Source organism: Sminthopsis crassicaudata, chromosome 1 (genome assembly GCF_048593235.1).
Source record: "Sminthopsis crassicaudata isolate SCR6 chromosome 1, ASM4859323v1, whole genome shotgun sequence".
Taxonomy (NCBI): Eukaryota; Metazoa; Chordata; class Mammalia; order Dasyuromorphia; family Dasyuridae; genus Sminthopsis; species Sminthopsis crassicaudata.
Window position 1 is genome coordinate 664,830,155 of NC_133617.1, and position 18,016 is coordinate 664,848,170.

The window sequence follows — 18,016 nt, forward strand, 5'->3', positions numbered from 1 at the left end:
TAATGTACCAAATCTGAGTCTCCTAGTCCAAATCCAGAGTGCTTTCTTACTACAACTGAGTTGTAAAAAGTTCCAGTTTTTGCCCTCCTCCCTTTTCTTTCCCCTCCCAAGACAACAATCCCATAAGTTATACATGTATAACCCTTTCACATATATTTTTGTTTTAGTCATGTTGTGATAGAAAAATTGGAACAAAAGCGAAAAATCATGACAGGAAAGAAAAAGTGAAAAGAGTACTTCGATCTGCATTCATTCTCTCTCTGGATGTGGATGGTATTTCCATCTCAAGTCTATTAGAATTGTCTTGGGTCACCTATTGCTAAAAAGAGCTAAATCTGTCATAGCTGATTCTCACACAAAATTGCAGTTGCTATGTATATTGTTCTCCTGGTTCTGCTCACTTCACTCAGCATCAGTTCATGTAAGTCCAGATTTTTCTGAAATCTACCTGTTCATCATTTTTAATAGAATAATAGTATTACATTGCATTCATATACCACAACTTACTCATTCCCCAATTGATAGTCATCTCTCCAATTTCTTGTCACCATAAAACAAGCTACCAGAAGCATTTTTGCTCATGTGGGTCCTTTCCCCCTTATCTCTTACTGAGATAGTGACATTGCTGGGTCAAAGGGCATGTACATTTTGATAGCCTTTTGGTCATAGTAACAAATTGCTCCCCAGAAGGGCTGGATCAGTTCACAACTCCACCAACAATGTATCAGTGTCCCAGTTTTCTTCACTTCTGCTCCAACATTTATCAATTTCTCTTCTTGTCATCTTAGCCATATGTGTGAAGTGGTACCTCAGAGTTTTAATTTGCATTTTTCTAATCAATAGTGAACTCATTTCTTGTAAAGTATAGGAATTAAAGAAAGGGAGAAAATAAATTTTCTAGAGAAAATTTAGCTGTCTCCTTAATTTTTTCCATGTGTCTCTAGGCTCCCAAATGGTTTGTCTGCTAGGTGTCTTGCCAATAGCACCTACTCCTTATACTGTAGAACTGACTATTATCAAGGGGTGTTGGTGCAGAGAAATGGGCAGTGGTTGATGATCCAACCCTCTTCTCTCCAGTCCCCCCACACTGGATTGTCTCTGTCTCTTTCTCCAGAGGGGAGCGTTACATTGGGATGTGGCAGGCTGATCACCGGCATGGGCAGGGCATTGTGGTTACCCAATCCGGCATCTGTTACCAGAGGACTTTTCATGCAGATAAGATGGTGGTAAGTCATTCTACTTGCTTTTTAAATTTGAAAAAAATCCATAACACTTAAATACAATCAAACATTAAAATAGATATTTAAACCAAGCATGAATTTCTTTCTGTGTTCCACAATTTACAACACTGGCTTATCTATATAGTGCTAAGGAGCTAGAAAAAAGAACAACACATTAAGAATGATGACATAATACACCAAATATATATACGTATGTGTGTATGCGTTTGTGTGTATTGTACATGTGTATATATGCAGATGAACTAGAAAAAAAGAACCACACATTTAGAATGATGATATACACCATATATATGGGCATATATGTACATAGATATGTATATGTAATATATACCTTTTTTTTAAGAGAAAAGACTTAGTAGGACTTACTTTTAAATCCTAAACAAGGGTGTTGATAGATATTGTTTTAGCTCCCATGTGAGCCCATTGACAGCCTTAAATTGGTCTCATCAGTGGAGAATGATTCATTCATTTATTCTTTTGATCACTCTTTCTTATATCCATTTATGCAATAAATACTTAATAAATAGTTTTTGTGGTCAGAGCATTTTGTTTAGAGGTAGGGAATATTTAATACATTAGTTCACTGTTTCTAGTCTTGTGGAGTTTATAGAAGATGAACACAGATAATATCCAATGTATAATGTTACAGAATTGTGAGGTTCAAATGATAAATTGTTTCACAAACATGAAAGTGTGGAATTTCGGCTCTTTTTAGATGTGCATCAGAAAGGTGCAAGGTGCCATGTGAGGTCCCCGGGGAAGTCATTGGAGGATGCTGAGGGTTGATTAACAAGGGCAAGATAGTATAGTGGAAAGATGGGAGGACCTGGAGCCGTGATTCCTGGCAAAGTCTCTACTTTTTCTGAATCTCACTCTTCAGCTGTGAAAGTCCACTACCTGCCTCACAGGGTAGTGTGAAGAAAGTGGTTTGGAAAATAGGGATTGGGCGATACAGGATTCGTGGGGGAGGGCAAGCCAGGCCCAGTGGAACAAAGACAAGGACAGAAGTCAAACTAAGACAAGTTAATCAACACTTATTAAACACTATCTGTCAGGCATTGTCCCCAGGGCTAAAGGGACAAAGCAAGGCAGAAGACCACTTCTTACCCTCAAGTTGCTTATAGTCCCCTGGGAAGACAATATGAAATCAGCTGTGCAGAAACCAGCAATGTAGAGGAAAAACTGGTGATGATCTCAGAGGAAAGGGGAGCAAAAGATTTCTTACAGAAATCTAGCTGAGACTTGAGGGAAGTCGAGAGGCAGAGAATTCTAGGCATGGAGGACAGCCTGTTGCTGGGAGATTAGCATTGTGGGTGAGGAACAGCAAGAAAGCTGATGTCCCAGGATTGTATTCCCATAGAGTTGAAACATGGAACATTTAAAGGCTGAGTAGAATATTAGGGTGATACCGGGTCATTTTCTTAAAAAAAAATTTTTTTAATTCAGTAATTTATTTTCCCCCCAGTTACAGTAAAAACAATTTTTAACATTTGAAACTTTGAGTTAAGGGGCAGCTAAATGGTGCAGTGGGTAGAGCATCAGCCCTGAAGTCAGGAGGACCGGAGTAAAATGTAACCTCAGACACTTAATACTTTCTTACTGTGTGACCCTGGGCAAGTCACTTAACCCCAATTGCTCAGCAAACAAAAACAAAAAACTTTGTTACCAGGTCATTTTAAAAGGAAACATAATCAGATCCCTGCCTTCTACTCCACATCTCTGGTCCCGGCTTTCCTGGTGCCACTTTGGAGACCACTCCTGTAGGGAGGACTTCCCTACCTTTCTTGGCTTGGGGGAAGCCAAATCCCTCTTCTTGTCTTTAATTCCCCAGGGCCAAAGATTATAATTTTTAAAAAGGATCTTAACTAGTGACTAAAGAGAAAAAAAAAAAGAAAAAGAAAAATTCTCCCAAAGCCTATGCCCGTTCTCAAACACAAAAATCCTTTGCTAGTAATAAGTGAATATTAGCTGCTGACATTTATAGACCACTGTGGGGGTTAAAGCCATGCTATTCACCTCATCTTATTTGATCCTTATAACAGTCCTCTGAGGAATGTAGTACAATATTACTACTGTCTCTGTTTTGCAGATGAGGAAACAGAGGCTTCATGCAGCTAATAAGTGGCAGAGCTAGGATTTCACAGTAATAACTGACATTTGTATATGCTTTAAAAAATTGTGTGTGTGTGTGTGTGTACATATAGATATATAGTATATACATATATATCTATATATACCTTTGTATATGCTTCAAAAAGTAGTGTGTATGTATGTTATGTATATATGTATACATATATATGTATATATACTATATAAAATACACAGACATGCCTCTTTGTATTTGTATATATAACTTTACATTCATGTGTTTCAGAAAGGAATGTGTATTTTTTTATTTATATAGGTTCAAATGAGATTTTATATATGTGTGTGTGTGTGTGTGTGTGTGTGTGTGCGCACACAAACACATTACACACACACACAATTTGAATTTCAGAACACTCTGAGAAGTAAATACTATAGGTATTATCCCAATTTACAGTTAAGAAAACTGAGTCTGAATTTAAGAGACATAGCCATGATCTTGAAACTAGCAGGGACATGTAATTGGGAGAAAAATATTAAATAAGACTTTTTTTTTAAAAAGAAAGAAGCTAGTAGGGGTTAGAGTGAGATTTTGAAGCCAGATCTTCCTAAGTCCAGCACTGTAGACATTGAGCCACCCAGGCAGAGTTCTCTCTCACGTACAAGCTGCCTCCTACGAGGCTCCAGCCTACCCATACATGCTCCTGGTACAGCGTTTCAGGGCCTAGACTGGGCCTCTCCACCGGTCATGCTATGGCAGACACAATGTCACAAAGGAAGTAAAAAAGACCTGAGAATCATTTAATCTCTTTGGTCTTTTGGTCTTCCTGATGAAGGCCCTGGTGTTTCTGTGGCTAGGTCACTCTGGTACATTAAGACCATTCTTAAAGGGGCATTTAGGTGGCGCAGTGTGTAGAGCACCAGCCCTGAAGTCAGGAGGACCTGAGTTCAAATCAGGCCTCAGATACTTAACACTTCCTGGTTGTGTGACCCTGGGCAAGTCACTTAACCCTAATTGCCTCAGGGGGAAAAAAAGACTATGTGTGGTATGTGAAAACCTGTACAAAGGACTAAAAGTTTAGTACAGAACTTCTTAAACTTTTTTGATCTCTAGGTCTCTTTAGACTCTTAAAATTATTGACCCTTTTTCCTTTCAAAAGCTCTTATGTATCTGGGATATAGCTATCAATATTTAGCATATTTGAAATTAAAAATCATAAATTTTAAGTTCATTCATTTAAAAATTATAATAATAAACTAGCTAGGTGTTAACATAAATAAACATGAATTCAGAAAGAACTATTTTTCTTTTTTTTTTTTCCTGAGGCTGGGGTTAAGTGACTTGCCCAGGGTCACATAGCTAGTGTTAAGTGTCTGAGACCAGATTTGGACTCGAGTCCTCCTTAAGGCTAATGCTCCATCCACTGCGCCACCTAGCTGCCCCCAAGAACTATTTTTCAGAACAAAAAAAATTTTTTAGTAAGAAAAGTGATATTGTTTTACATATTTTTGCAAATCTCTTTAATGCCTGACTTATTGGAAAAGATATGAATTCTCATATTTACATCTGCATTCAATCTGTTATATGTTGTTTTGGTTGAAGTATAAGAAGAAAAATCTGACCTCACACAGATTTGTAGTTGGAAAGGGGAGGAGTATTTGATAGGATAGCTGTCTGGGATAGAAGGGTGAGCCTGGAGGAAGACCCATCTTTGTGAGTTCAAATATAGCCAATGATCCTTACTAGCTGTGTGATTCTGGGAAAGTCAATTCACCTGTCTGCTCAGTTTCCTCATCTATCAAATGGGCTGGAGAAGTAAATGGCAAACCATTCTAATATCTCTGCCAAGAAAACCAAATGGGATTATGAGGACTTTTTCACAACTGAAAAATAGTTCAGCAACATCTGAATAGGGAAAAAAATACCTTAGTATTACCACAGAAATAGTTTTGATCCCTTGGACCCTGTGAAAGGTGTATTAGAGACAGTGGAATTGTCTCAGAGATTCTGGGGGTCCCCAGATCACACTTTGAGGACCTCTGGTCTAAAGGAAAGGGTACAACTGAGGAAGACTTGGATTTGAATCCCAGATTGCGGCTTACCATGTGATTTTATATGACCTTATGCCAATCATTCATTTTTTATGAATCCCAGTTTCATTATTTGTAAAATGGGGATAACAAACTTGGGCTAAGTGCTTTACAGAGGTGCTATTTGAGGTCGCAATTGGTCAGAAGTCATTTTCCAGCAGTTTTCCTTGCATCTGAGGTAATATCTCTGGCAGATAATAAGATGCTGTGTTATATTTATTAGCTATATGATCTTGGGCAAGTCAGTTTCCTCCTCTGTCAAATAGGAAAGTAATATTTGTACACAAGGGTGTTGTCAGGGATCAAGTCGATAATTGCTCTCTGAGGGGCTTTATAAAATAATAAATTTTATATTTATATTATATATAAATTTTATAAAATTAAAAATAAAAAAATATAAAATTACTCTATTGGCTAGCTAAGGTGCTGACTGCTTCTTCTTTGTTTCTCTTTCTGGTTAGCCCCTAACCCTTGTAAGTACTCACTCACTGAGCTTTCCTTCTGCTCTATCTCCACCAGGGCCCTGGAATCCTCCTGTTGGAAGATGACTCACTCTATGAGGGCAGTTTTACAAAAGACTTGGCCTACACAGGGAAGGTAAGCAGCCTCCATTTAACCATTCAGTAGAATGGGTTAGCATAGGATAAACTCAGTAGATTTTAACTTTGGCCTTGGGCATAAAGCCATTTAAATTCTCCCATTTCCAGATTTATTCTCCCAGAATTAGTATTAATGCCAGGTTTGAGGTTGGGCTAAGTTGTGTAGGGGAAGAGACAAAATGGTGACATTGACTAATGCATATCAAGTCCAGAGTTGGTAGGGGTCTTTTTGGACTTTGGGGGGGACTTTGAAGCTGAGGGATGGATTCATTGATCTTCCAGAATCAACCATCAAGAGTCCTCTGTCCAATTCCTGTCATTCTATTTTGAGCCTCACAGACTTAGCCACCTTCTCCTCCTCTGCCTCTACCCCACAAAGCAAACCTCAAGCTTCTTAGGCTTCAATAGACTCTCACAATCTGGTAGTAACCAGTTCTTCCCTTTCTTCCTTAAACATACACTTAGCCAGCCCAGATTCCCTAACTTCCTTAGTGTGGACCCTCTGTCTGCTGACAGCTGGGTTCCGAAAGATTCATGACTTTCTATAGCCTGTCCCATTCATCCCCCGGTAGCCAAATGTCTCCGATGAACCTCTCTGGACTTAGCTAAACCCTTAGAGGACATTCATTCCTGGCCTCATATTTGAAGCTGCACCAAGCTGGTGGGAAATGCCGGAGTTCCTCTCCACTGGCGTAGCCCTAAAGAGTTCAAGATCACTTGTGGGTTATAATGAGGTAGTAGAAGAAGACTTTGGAGGAAGAACTTAGTGTTAATAGATATTAACTTCCCCTTCCCCTTCCAGGTCACGTATTTGCCTTCTGACAAGAGTCTCCTATAGATAATGTCAATAAATTAATCACACACAAACTTATTTTCCCCTTATCATTAATTATTATTAATCTTATTAATCCCATACTATGTTTTAGGCACTGTGCCAGGTGTATACAAATATAAAAGATAGCCCCTGTTCTTATTATGTGCAGAGGCTATGGGGTAGAGGAGGAGATAGCACATGACTGAGGGTAGCCCATGCAGGATAAAATTGATGAATTCCTCAGATTAACTTGGTAGCAACCAAAAGCTAGGAGGCTGGCCCCAAATGGAAGAGATAAGAAGGTCCACGTGCTCACAAGCCCAATATCTGACTTTGTTCTCTCTCTATTCCAGGGCAAAATCACTTTTCCTAATGGCTACTTTCTAAAGGCTTCCTTCAGTACTGGGGTCGGCAGAGGCTTCCATACCCAGGGTATCCTGGAGACGACTGCTCACCCTCTGGATCCCATGCATACCTGTAAACGGTGAGAACCCAGTTTTTCTATTTCCAAGACCTTTCCTTATACTTGGAACTTTGCATCTCATTTAAATATAGAGAAGAAATTGCCCTTTGGTTTCTTCAATCAAGGAAAGTGGGCCCGGTCTAAAGGTTCTAATGGATTCTATTAGATAGATAAAAGAATATGGAGAAGTAACTAGGTGATACAAGGGATAGGGTACCAGGCTTGAAGTCAGAAAGCTCATCTTAAATTCAAATCTAGTCTCAGACACTTCCTAGCTGTGTGACCTTGTTTGCCTCAGTTTCCACATCTATAAAATGAGAAGGAAATGGAAAAAAGGAGCCTTAAGAAAAAGAATATTGGAGCTTAGACTATAAAACATAAAATGTTACAGTGAAAGATGACTTTAGAATGTACAGTGTAAAGGCTGCAAAGAACTCGAGGATCCATCTTATCTTGTAGATATAATTCCACTTTTGTTGTCAAATCCTAGGAAGCAAATCCAGTGAGAGGCATTCACTTAGCACTCTGGGTCCCTCAGGTGATTTCCTCCTCCAAATTCCCCTCTCCAGTTTAGTTCAGATCCTTAATAGCAGAGATGAACAGAGAGGGGCCTGGGAGCAGTAGAGCAGCCAAGGGAGCCCATTTGTTTCCAGCTCCATTCTTCCTTTCTCTCCCTCTCCCTTTCTTCTCACACAACATGGTCACTGACTGCTGGGTCCTTGGATTGCTCTAAAATGAACTGCTGGCTTATTGCTCTTAACGGACTATTGAGAGGAAGCGGACTGGGACCCACCCTGGCCTGTGCATTGAAGAATGGGTGGCTGGACTCTGACTTAAGGGGCTCTATAGATAGGAAGGGGGGAGCTGTGGCCAGAGGAGTGCACTCCATCCCAGATGCACAAAACTCCATAGGCTGATGGGACCCAGGGGCAAAGGATCCTGAGGGACTTAGGGTGACCCTTTGCCTCTTGTTCCTGCCCTTTCATCTTTCCCTCCTTAGAAGGAGGGAAAGTCATATTAGGATCCAGACTTTTGACTATCTCCACCATCTTTATTCTTTCTATCCTTGTCAGGTTCCATTGCTGCCTCTCTCTTTCTGTTCAGCTACTCCTTGGCTACCTCTTATCATCCAGTTGCCTAGGACATAATTATTTTTCTGGTTTCTTCTATTTGTTTCTCTGTGCTGTCTTCCTCTCCTTTGCCATTCCCATTCCCTGGCCCTTTCAGAGCCATGATGCCTCTTGGCTCATGCCCTGGCTAGTTTCCACTACTTGAGGAAGGGACAAGCTAATGGCAGACCGCCCTGGCAGGCGGGAGGCCGGGTCACATGAACCAGTCTCTTTCCTTGTCTCCAGCCAGCTGGGGCTAGATGCCTTTCCTGTGGAGAGCCGATGGCAGGGCATCTACCAGCAGTTCCGGGACTTTATCTGCTCTGATTGTCCAGAGGATGCTCAGGAAGCTTTCTTGGGTTTCCACATCCAGACAATCAAGGAGTTCCGGAAATCCCAGGAGTATCTCTTCTGTGACAGGTAAGGGTGGAGACAGGCCGCCCCAAAGGTGAGGACAGTAGCTCATAGGCCAGCTTTCCCTTCCTAACCTCAATAGACAGAGAGATGGACGGATGGGTGGGTGGGAAGGCTGCCTCTCTCACTCAGTCACCCTCATTCCACTTTATTTACTGAGGCCTTCCAATTGCCCAGTCCTAGTCTGGGCTCTGAGAAGGAAACATCCCTAGTCTGAGGGGGGAGAAAAGGCCAGGAAGGGAGCTCCTCTCCTTAGGATGATGAATTCCATGAGATGTTTTGGTGTCTTCTGGGACCCAGAAGTAATCCGGATGAAGTCTCAGCAAAGATCCAGGATATACTTGCAGAACTGCCAACACACCGGGAGCCAGAGTCACTCCAACTCTACCTTCAGAAAGTAATGGGGGCTGGGGGGGGGGGAAGGGGATTGTGCCTCTGGCAGGCTTCTGCCCCAGCTCCAACAGGCAGGAATGGGACAAATAACCTCACACATGAGTCTTGGTTTATGCCTTTCAAAGCAGCCTGGTACTGTGGGAAAAGATCTGGATTTTTATAACCAAGGAAGGGGGTCCGGTGGGTTTGCCTTTGCCCTTTGCTTTTTTTGTGTGTGACCATATATGAATATATGACTATAACATTTCTGAGCCTCAATTTTCTCATGTAAAACCGAAGTAATCCCTGTTGTGAAGAATGGGAAGTACAGATCAGAAGAGATAAGGCATGAAAAACATGTTGGAAATCTTAAGGTTCTATAAATAATGTTAGTATCTTTATTATTATGAATGCCTGGCTGGGTCCTAATATGAGGCCAAAAGAGCAGAATAAAATAAAATGCAATCCTATTTTACATAAGAGAAAGTTGAGATTCAGAATGCAGAAAAAGCTAAAAGATCAGACAGTTAGCTTTCCCTGCTACATTTCCTGAGACTTCAGCTACTTGAAAACAATCAGTAGATCTTTTGCCTTTGACCCTTGGGGCCATTTACCTCTATTTTTTTTTTTTAAATTTCATTGAGTTCCCTTCCTGCCAATATGAATGAATGAATTGTCATCTCTCCATCATCCATTCACTCACCCATCTCTCCTGCATTTCCTGGCTCTGTATAAACGACTGAAATTTTTTTACTCATTTTTGTATTCATCTTTCCCTTACTGTTCTTGATCCAGTAGAGAGAGTGAATACTTTGGGATTGGGAGGCAGAGAGTAAGGAAAGGTGGTGGGCTTCCTTTTCCCCATTCTTCCTGCTTTTTCCATCAGGACACTTAGGGTTGGCTCATTAGTGAGAAGAGGAAGAGGGATGGCAGATGTGGTATTTCGCCAGTCCCAGAGGTGTCTTGCAGAGTGGCTGAATGATGGATACTTCACTCTGTATGGATTGATTGTGGACAGGGTGGGCAGGGAAGAGACCCAGGCAGCTGAGCCTTCAGAGTTTAGTTTTGGTCTTGGTTTGTGATGGTGGTAGCTCGGGGTGCAGGGAAAGCTTGTCCTAATGGGACTCCCCTGCCAGGGAGCAGGCAGTGGGGAAACTTTGATCTTGCATCTCACCTTTAGAATCCTTCCCTTCTTAGAGGGGTGCCCAAGGCCTCTTAGCACCCACATTCTGAGCTTAGAGATCTGCTGCTCCATCTAGTCCCCAGTTCTGTGCCACTGTAACAGGGCAGTCTTGTTTCCCACTTTCCCTTCTCCTTCTGTTTTCTTACATCCCATACCATCAGAACCCTAGGTTTAATTTGCCAGGGAGATGAACATAGTCAAAAGTCACACATGCTGGTTGTGTAACCTCCTAGTACCCTGGGCAAAAAGACCCCTCCAAATGTCAAGAAAACCCAGAGTGAGTCCATCTTCGGACTCTTGTGAGTATCATCAACTAAGTGTCACATGATACTCTGAGAGCAGAGTTTGCTGCTTTGTCTCTTCTCTCCCCCCACCTCTGTCTAGAGCCCTGATCATTTCCTTCTGAACTCTAACTTTGTATGTTCTGTCCTTTTTACCCTGACATCCCGTGTTCTAAGGTCACAGCTCCCTGTTCTCATTTTTATGCTCTATTTTACAAGATCCCTTCTAACCTTGATGTTCAAAGTTCCTGTGCTCTGGGGTCCCTTTTAGCCTCAATATTATAGAGTTTCAAAGTCTTTTGCAGCCCAAACATTCTAACTCCAATGAAAGACAGTATTCTTTGTTCTGGAGTCGTTCCAGCTCTTAAGTTGTGTGGAACAGGAGTTCTTAACCTGGAGTTCACATGGACAGATTTCTGGGAGTTCCTCTGATGGGGAAAAAACCCAAACAACTCTATCTGTCTTATTTCCATTGATGTCTAATTGAAATTTTGTTGTTCCTGCGGTTATTTAAAAGCATCATTCTGGGAAGGGACCCATATCCTTCACTGGACTGCCATGGGGATCCATATTACACAAAGGCTTAAGAACCCCTGGTGTGGAAGGAGACAGTCTGGTTTCTTTATAAGGGATAAGTGGGGGCACTCGAGTGCCCAGCTCTGGTCCTAGGGCGCCTTGGAGGGCACTCCAGGTTTGGTGCCCTGCAGAAAGTGGGATGAAGGGCAGCCAGGTGAAACTCTGAGGGAGGGTAGAACCGTTCCTTCCATGTGCAGGCCCTGAAGTCTTCCGCCCACCCTCTGGGGAAGCTGCTGAAGCTGCTGACGCTGGCCTTCCAGGCCACCTACTCCGGCCTGGGGGCCAACAAGCACCTGCTGGCCCTGGCCCAGGAGGAGGTGCAGCATCATGCCAAGGAGATCTGGGCTTTCTATCGGTAGGTTGGGGCAGCTTCTCAGGAATTCTGGAGGCCTTCCCCAGCTCTGAGAGGAGAGCTGGAACAACCTCTTCCTTCCTCCTTCTCCCTTTGTAGGGGACTACTGCGGGTAGCCTTGAAGCAGCAGGACCAGATTCAGGAGGAGCCTGAAGATGCCGATAAAAGGTACCCGGGGTCCCCCACTCTATCTTGGTGCTTCCAAGTCAGCTGCCCCAGACTTCCAGCCCAGGCTACTCCCTGCCCCTCGGGGTGAGCTTTCCTGAATGCAGCTGGCTCAGGCCCTTGACTTTTCCTTCTGGAGAATCATCATGGAAAAGGCAATAGATTGAATGTCTCAGACCTGTATTTGAATTTCGATTCTCCTAACTATGGAACCCCTGGATTTCCTCTACTTTAAGACAAAGGGGTTGTACTAATCTTGAGGCTGGCAAATTACTATTATCTGGCTAATTTTTTTTTTTTAATATAAATACTGGCCAGCTATGGAGGCCTAGAGTCTGTGGATCTCTGGACTGGCTGGACTCTAAATTTCCTCTAGCTCTAAATTCTATGATCCACATCTCACCTTCTGGAGTACCTACAGCGGAGAGGTCTCAGGGATAGAGGGAGGCCGAGAGAACATTCAGTCTTGGTGGGGTTCAGAAGGTGGGGTGTACCATTCCCTACAGTGAGCTCTGTGGATTTCAATAATTTAAACTTTATTTTATAAATAAAATATGCCACTGAGGGTTGTCACTTTTATAGGAGTGTTCTAATCTTTGTTCCAAGTGTGTCCATGTCTTTCTTTCTGTATTTTATTTTTTTGTAAATTCTGACTCACCAACACTTTACAAATGGAGACGTGAGACTTGGGGAAAAGGGGAGGAAAGATGAGAATACCAGCAACTGGGTGGTGAAAACCTGGGGAGGTCACTGTGTCAGCCCTTCAGTATCTAGCACCTGGCAGGTAGTAGGTGCTTAATGAGTGCTTGTTGCTTATCATTGCCATTGCTAGCCACCGAGACTGGTTTAAACTATTGATCAGTGAGGGAGGAGAAGTCCAAGGCTTAGCTAGGGTCCCCCTGCAAAAGTCCAGCTCCCCAAAGGAGGCAACTCCCCTCCCTTTCATCCTTTTCTTGAGGAAATGGGAAGGGCATCACACGGCTGAAACATTTTCAAGTAGGGGATCATAGAGTCTAGGTCTCCAGCCAGGAGGGATCCCTACCTCATTTTGTAGCTGAAGAAAATAGGGTTCATGGTTAAGTAGTAAAATTTATGGTGGGATTTGAACATTACTCCAGAGAGAGTGACTTTTCCTTTGTACCCCCTGCTTCAGGAACCACTTGCCCTTTGCTCCCTACCCGGAACCATCTGAATAGGGACATGGTAGAGAGGGGTCTAGGGCTGTTGGGGTTTTAATGAAGCCTCTTGTTCCATTAGTGACTGACTCCCTCTGCGACTTTGGAATTAGATTTAGAGCTGTCTGGGACTCAGAAACCCTTTCCTCTCAGGGCTTACATCTCCTCCTTTGGTAAAAGTGGGGAAGAAGGATCCTTTCTCTCACTCCAATATTGGGCAGATCAAATAAGACAATTTTGTCAAACTATTTCGGGAAGTTTAAAATGTGGTACTTTGTTTTGGCAATGGTCCAACTGGGAAGGGCTGAGCTCCCTCCCAATAGCTATTTAATGAGGGGATACCTATGACTTGGGGCAGAGTCTGGAGTCATAATTGAAGGTAAATCTGGCCTCAGACACTTTGTAGCTGGGTGATCCTGAGCAAATCACCGTCCTGTTTGCCTTGGTTTCCCCATCTATAAAAGGAAAGGGCAGATACTCTAATATTTCTGCCAAGAACATCCCAAAAAGTCTCCAAGACTCGGACCTGACTTAACAGCACTCCCTGTGGCTTTGGCCTTATTGGCAGGAAGGTCACACCGAGTCTCATCCCTGCAGACGTACCCAGCTAACTCTGCTTTCTCCTCCAGTACCCCTGAGGACTACAGGCTGGTCTTGCCCCTCATCCTGCCCTGCTTCTATCCGGAGCTCTTCATGCTGTACATGCTGTACCATGAGAAAGAAGATAGCCTCTATAGCCAAGGGATAGTGGACCTCAGCCTGTTCCCGGACACCAAGGTGCTGGAGTTCCTGGATGTGCAGAAGTAAGCAGGGGTCCCCTTGGCTTTGGCTGTCTGCCATCCCATGGGCAGGGCCTGGGAATGTGCCTCGGACGGGCTTTGTCACAGAATAAGAGAGACGGTGTCAAAGAAAAAAATATTAACAACGTATTCTGTGAATTAATTTGCCAGAAGCAATTTTCTTTATAGTCAGACTATTTCTAGCTTGAAGACACGGTCAGGCTAGGATATAGTTCTCCATATTCTCCAATATGATTTTCTGCCAGGAAGTTTTAGGTTACATTTATAGGAATCCTGAACAAAGATTATAAGAGGTTAAAATGTAGTTTGGGGTTAACATTCTAGAAATGGTCAGCTCCCTCTTGGACTCTTCCTCCTAAGGAGTTTCTTTGATCAAAATCTTAACCTAGCATTCTCAAAGAAAAGTCTTGAGTTGGGTCAAGAGGCCAGTCACTTCAAAGGCAAGGGGGAACAGCTCCAAGATCTTATCTATACTAGACTTATGTTCAGCTATCATTCTTACTGAATTTCAAAGGAAGGTCTCACTTTGTTCTTCTCATTTGCCTAAAGGGAGCAATCTGGAAAGACTGAAGAAACATTTCTTGAGAAACTAAAAAGGAATTTTTTTGCTTTGTTTCATTTAAAATATGCTTCCTCAACGGTTTGGTACGGACTGATGGGTTCTGGCCAAAAATGTAGAGCAGCAGCTGGTCAGAATCATTGAGGGCACATAATAGACAGGGACCAGAGGAGATCATTCAGGGAGTCCATATCTCTCTGAAGGTAGTTCCCCATTGAAACCATCACAAGTAACGTTAACATCTAGCCTGTCCTAAAATGTCACAAGCTGAAAGGCATTATAATTGGGTAAACTCCTGGCTGGGAGTCAGAAGACCTAGCTTCAGCTTTTCTACTAATTCACTGTGACCTTGGGAAAATCACATCATAATAAAAACCATAACAGTAATAATGAGGGTTTATACAACATTTTAAGGTTTGCAAATTGCTTTACACATGTTATCTCATTTAATCCTTAAACATTTAAATCCTTAAAACAATCTTGGTGTTATTGTTAATAATAATAATAATAATAAACTAAGGCAGACAGAAGTTAACCACAGCTAGCAAGTATTGTCAGGGTAGATTTGAATTCCGGTCCATCCTGACTCCAGGTCCAAAGCTCTATTTTATGTGCCGCCAGGTGCTTTAGTGGGCAGTGGTGGGAGCCAGAGAACTTGGGTTTTTTTATCCTCTGCTCCTCACTAGCTGTGTAACTTTGAGCGGGTTTGGTCTTTGTGCCTTACTTACAATGAGGGATTTATACAATGAGAAATACCTGAAACTCTTTCCAGTCTTAAATCCTGTGATCTCCAGACTTCTGCCTGGGTCTCAATTTTATAAATAGAACTATTTATATTGTTTCAAAAGTAATTTGTGATCAATAATTAAATGTAAACAAGATGGGTGTGTTGGGAGGGGAGCATAGAGTACAGTGAGTGGGTAGTGATCTCTAAGGGCCTTCTCAGCTCTAATGGGACATGCTTCAATAATATTTTATAGCTTATTTTGGCAAAATGCTCATTGACTTACCCAGTCCTGAGTCTGAGGAAATTCTGAGCCTCACTCCCCTTCTCTGTTCTAAAACCTGTTCTTCTTGTTCCAGGCACCTGTGGCCTCTCAAGGACCTCACACTGACAACTAATCAGGTGAGATGACAGCCCGCCCAGGTAACTTCTGGCAGGATACCCAATTGCTACAGGGAGTAGAGGCAGAGTGAAAGATGAGGAGGTTTTCCTGAAGTCACTGGCATCAGGGAAGACTTCCTAGAAGGTGTGTAAAGGTTAGGAAGAGAGCCAGGATTAAGGCTGAATGGAGAGGAAGGCAGAATTTGGGAGACGGGAAGATGGACAACAAAGACCTGGTAGGTATGGGAAAAATTAGAATTATGTGCCTTTCAGTGAAGTTTGACCTGATTAGTCCTAATTACATGAGTCTCAATTATAGGCTAGGGATCAAGGTGTCATTTAGGGACAGGTGTTGAAGTGCTGAGGATCATCAGGATGCAGGGGTTTGATTTCTAGGGTGGGCTTGTGGAGGGGCTAAGGTAGGGTAAAAGATAGGGAGAGGGTCCCAGTCTGACTTTTTATTTTGATTCTTGCTGTCCCCCTTGCAGAGACACTCCCTGGTTAAAGACAAGTGCTTCCTTTCTGCCACTGAATGCTTACAGAAGATTGTGTGAGTCACCCTTTCAGGATCAACCAGCCCATATGGAAGTAGGGTGGACCCCTATCCTCACTTCCCATTGGAGATGGGGAGAACATCCCCTTTTCATTCCCATACATAGCTGGAAGTCCATGCCCTTATCCTATTCTAGGCAGGTAGCAGCCTGGTGCTCTAACCCCAAACCTGCAAGTAAATACTATCAGCTTTGACTTGAGACCTTAATGCTCCCATTTTCCCATTATTCATGCAGGTGCTCCTCCTAAGATTTTGTTCTGGTCTTCTATTTATTTTTTAAAAACTTTCATCTAGTAACTCTGAACTGCTTTTTAAGTGGATGTACAAGCCATCAATATCTGACCTCAATGGGTCCCAATCCACTCATTCATATGATTTGGCAGTAAAATAAAATGTGAGTCCATCAAAGTCCCCTCTCTACCACACTGAGGACACACTCCCTAGCCAGCCTTCAAAGTCCGTATGCTCACAGCTTCTTCTTTGTCAAATGGTTTTATTCCACTCTACTAAACTACATTTTTCTTTCTTTTTTTTCAAATTATGGTTTTTGAAAAAAATTTTAAAGCTTATTTTCAAAACGTATACACAGATAATTTTTAATATTGACCCTTGCATAAGCTTGTGTTTCAGATTTTTCCTTCTTCCCCCTTCCCTAGATGACAAGCAATCAAATATATGTTATACATGTTAAAATATATTAAACTACATTTCTTTAGCAATTTCCCAATTTGCTCTGGGTTTTTGTAGTTTAGACTGTTAGGTACATGGGCCATTCTTTGGATGGGATCTTTGCCTCTTTTCTGCTTCCAAATACAACTCATAGTCTGTTTCCATCAGAAAGTATTCCCTGATTTACTCTGGCTGGTTCCCATAACTCCTCCCGCCTTTTAGTTTTAATGCACGTACCTCCGAGATTCAGCTAGTACTTCTCTGAACATGGCTATGTATTTTTAAAAATGTTTCCATGCCAGTCCACTTGTGATTCATTCCTGACTTACACTGGGAATTCCTCAGTGCTAGGATTTAGGGTTTCCTATTAGACTGGGAGCTTTTTGAGGGCTGGGTCTTCTTTTAGACCAGGGTAGAAGGCAAAGACTCTCCCATCAGACTGAGAGCAAAGAAGAAATTCATTCCAGATTGAAGCTTCTCTTCCCTTTTTACTCTCCCCAAAGTGTGGCCCGGCCTAAGGTATAGTTCTACAAGAAGGAAGACTTAACAGATGAGATGATCTTAGGGTGTTCTTGCCCTTCCCTGGGTGACAAAATGAAGTCAGGAGACCAGGTTTCAAATTCTGACTTGGATTTGTGTGATCCAAGTGAACTGATCTCTCTTCTTTGACAGGGAGGCTGGTGATACTTGCCCTACTCCTTGAAATAATCTGTTATGAAGACCGTTTTTTGGTTTTTAAAGCTGCGACCTCTCTCCCCCAGCACCACAATGGATCCCCGGGAGAAGCTGGAGATGCTTGAGAAGACCTATGATGAGATTGAGAACACGGTTTCCCGGGTTCTGGAGTGGGAATATAAGCTTCCCATGGATGACCTGCTGCCCTTGCTCATCTATGTGGTATCCCGGGCCCGGTAAGCCAAGGAATGGCAGAAGGCTGGCCCAGATTGCACGTGAGGGATTCACAAATAGGTCCCTTTTGTCCCTTTGAGCTGGCTTGGCTGGTAGTCCTTCCAAGGACAAGACAGAACGACAGGGTGTTGACAGTGGGATCACGAACCGATTCCCGCGCCACCTCTGAAAGAGGGCTTGACAAGTTTCTGGCTATGTTTCCTAGGATCCAGCACCTGGGAGCAGAAATCCATCTGATCAGGGACATGATGGATCCTATCCACAGAGGAGGATTGCATGATTTTCTGCTGACGGCCCTGGAGGTGAGGGAAGGGGAAGGAGGGGAATGGGCTCTCTTAATAGAACTAGATCTATTTTATTAATAGAATCAGGTCAGTGTGGGAAGGGACTTGAGAGATGATATAGTTCCCCCACCCCTCTGACCCTCCCTTTTTAACAGGCTAGAAAGGTCATACAAGTTCCACTACATGATTCCCTATATAAAGCTGTCTTTTTCTGCTC

The 18,016-nt window shown here is 42.7% G+C and overlaps 1 protein-coding gene across 2 annotated transcripts in view; it reads left to right on the forward strand.

Moving 5' to 3' along the window:
* The window catches only part of ALS2CL (ALS2 C-terminal like), a 62,340-nt gene that overhangs the window by 39,720 nt on the left and 4,604 nt on the right, over positions 1 to 18,016 (forward strand). Inside the window, exons 14-25 of one of the 2 annotated variants that reach the window (XM_074260782.1) lie at positions 1,115 to 1,226; positions 5,937 to 6,014; positions 7,184 to 7,314; positions 8,649 to 8,822; positions 9,117 to 9,213; positions 11,426 to 11,583; positions 11,680 to 11,748; positions 13,550 to 13,723; positions 15,363 to 15,405; positions 15,873 to 15,934; positions 17,368 to 17,517; positions 17,721 to 17,817. In XM_074260782.1, the coding sequence (XP_074116883.1) occupies positions 1,115 to 1,226; positions 5,937 to 6,014; positions 7,184 to 7,314; positions 8,649 to 8,822; positions 9,117 to 9,213; positions 11,426 to 11,583; positions 11,680 to 11,748; positions 13,550 to 13,723; positions 15,363 to 15,405; positions 15,873 to 15,934; positions 17,368 to 17,517; positions 17,721 to 17,817 (1,345 nt within the window). The remainder of the gene's footprint in view (positions 1 to 1,114; positions 1,227 to 5,936; positions 6,015 to 7,183; positions 7,315 to 8,648; positions 8,823 to 9,116; positions 9,214 to 11,425; positions 11,584 to 11,679; positions 11,749 to 13,549; positions 13,724 to 15,362; positions 15,406 to 15,872; positions 15,935 to 17,367; positions 17,518 to 17,720; positions 17,818 to 18,016) is intronic. The other variant, XM_074260869.1, reaches the window with a different exon arrangement.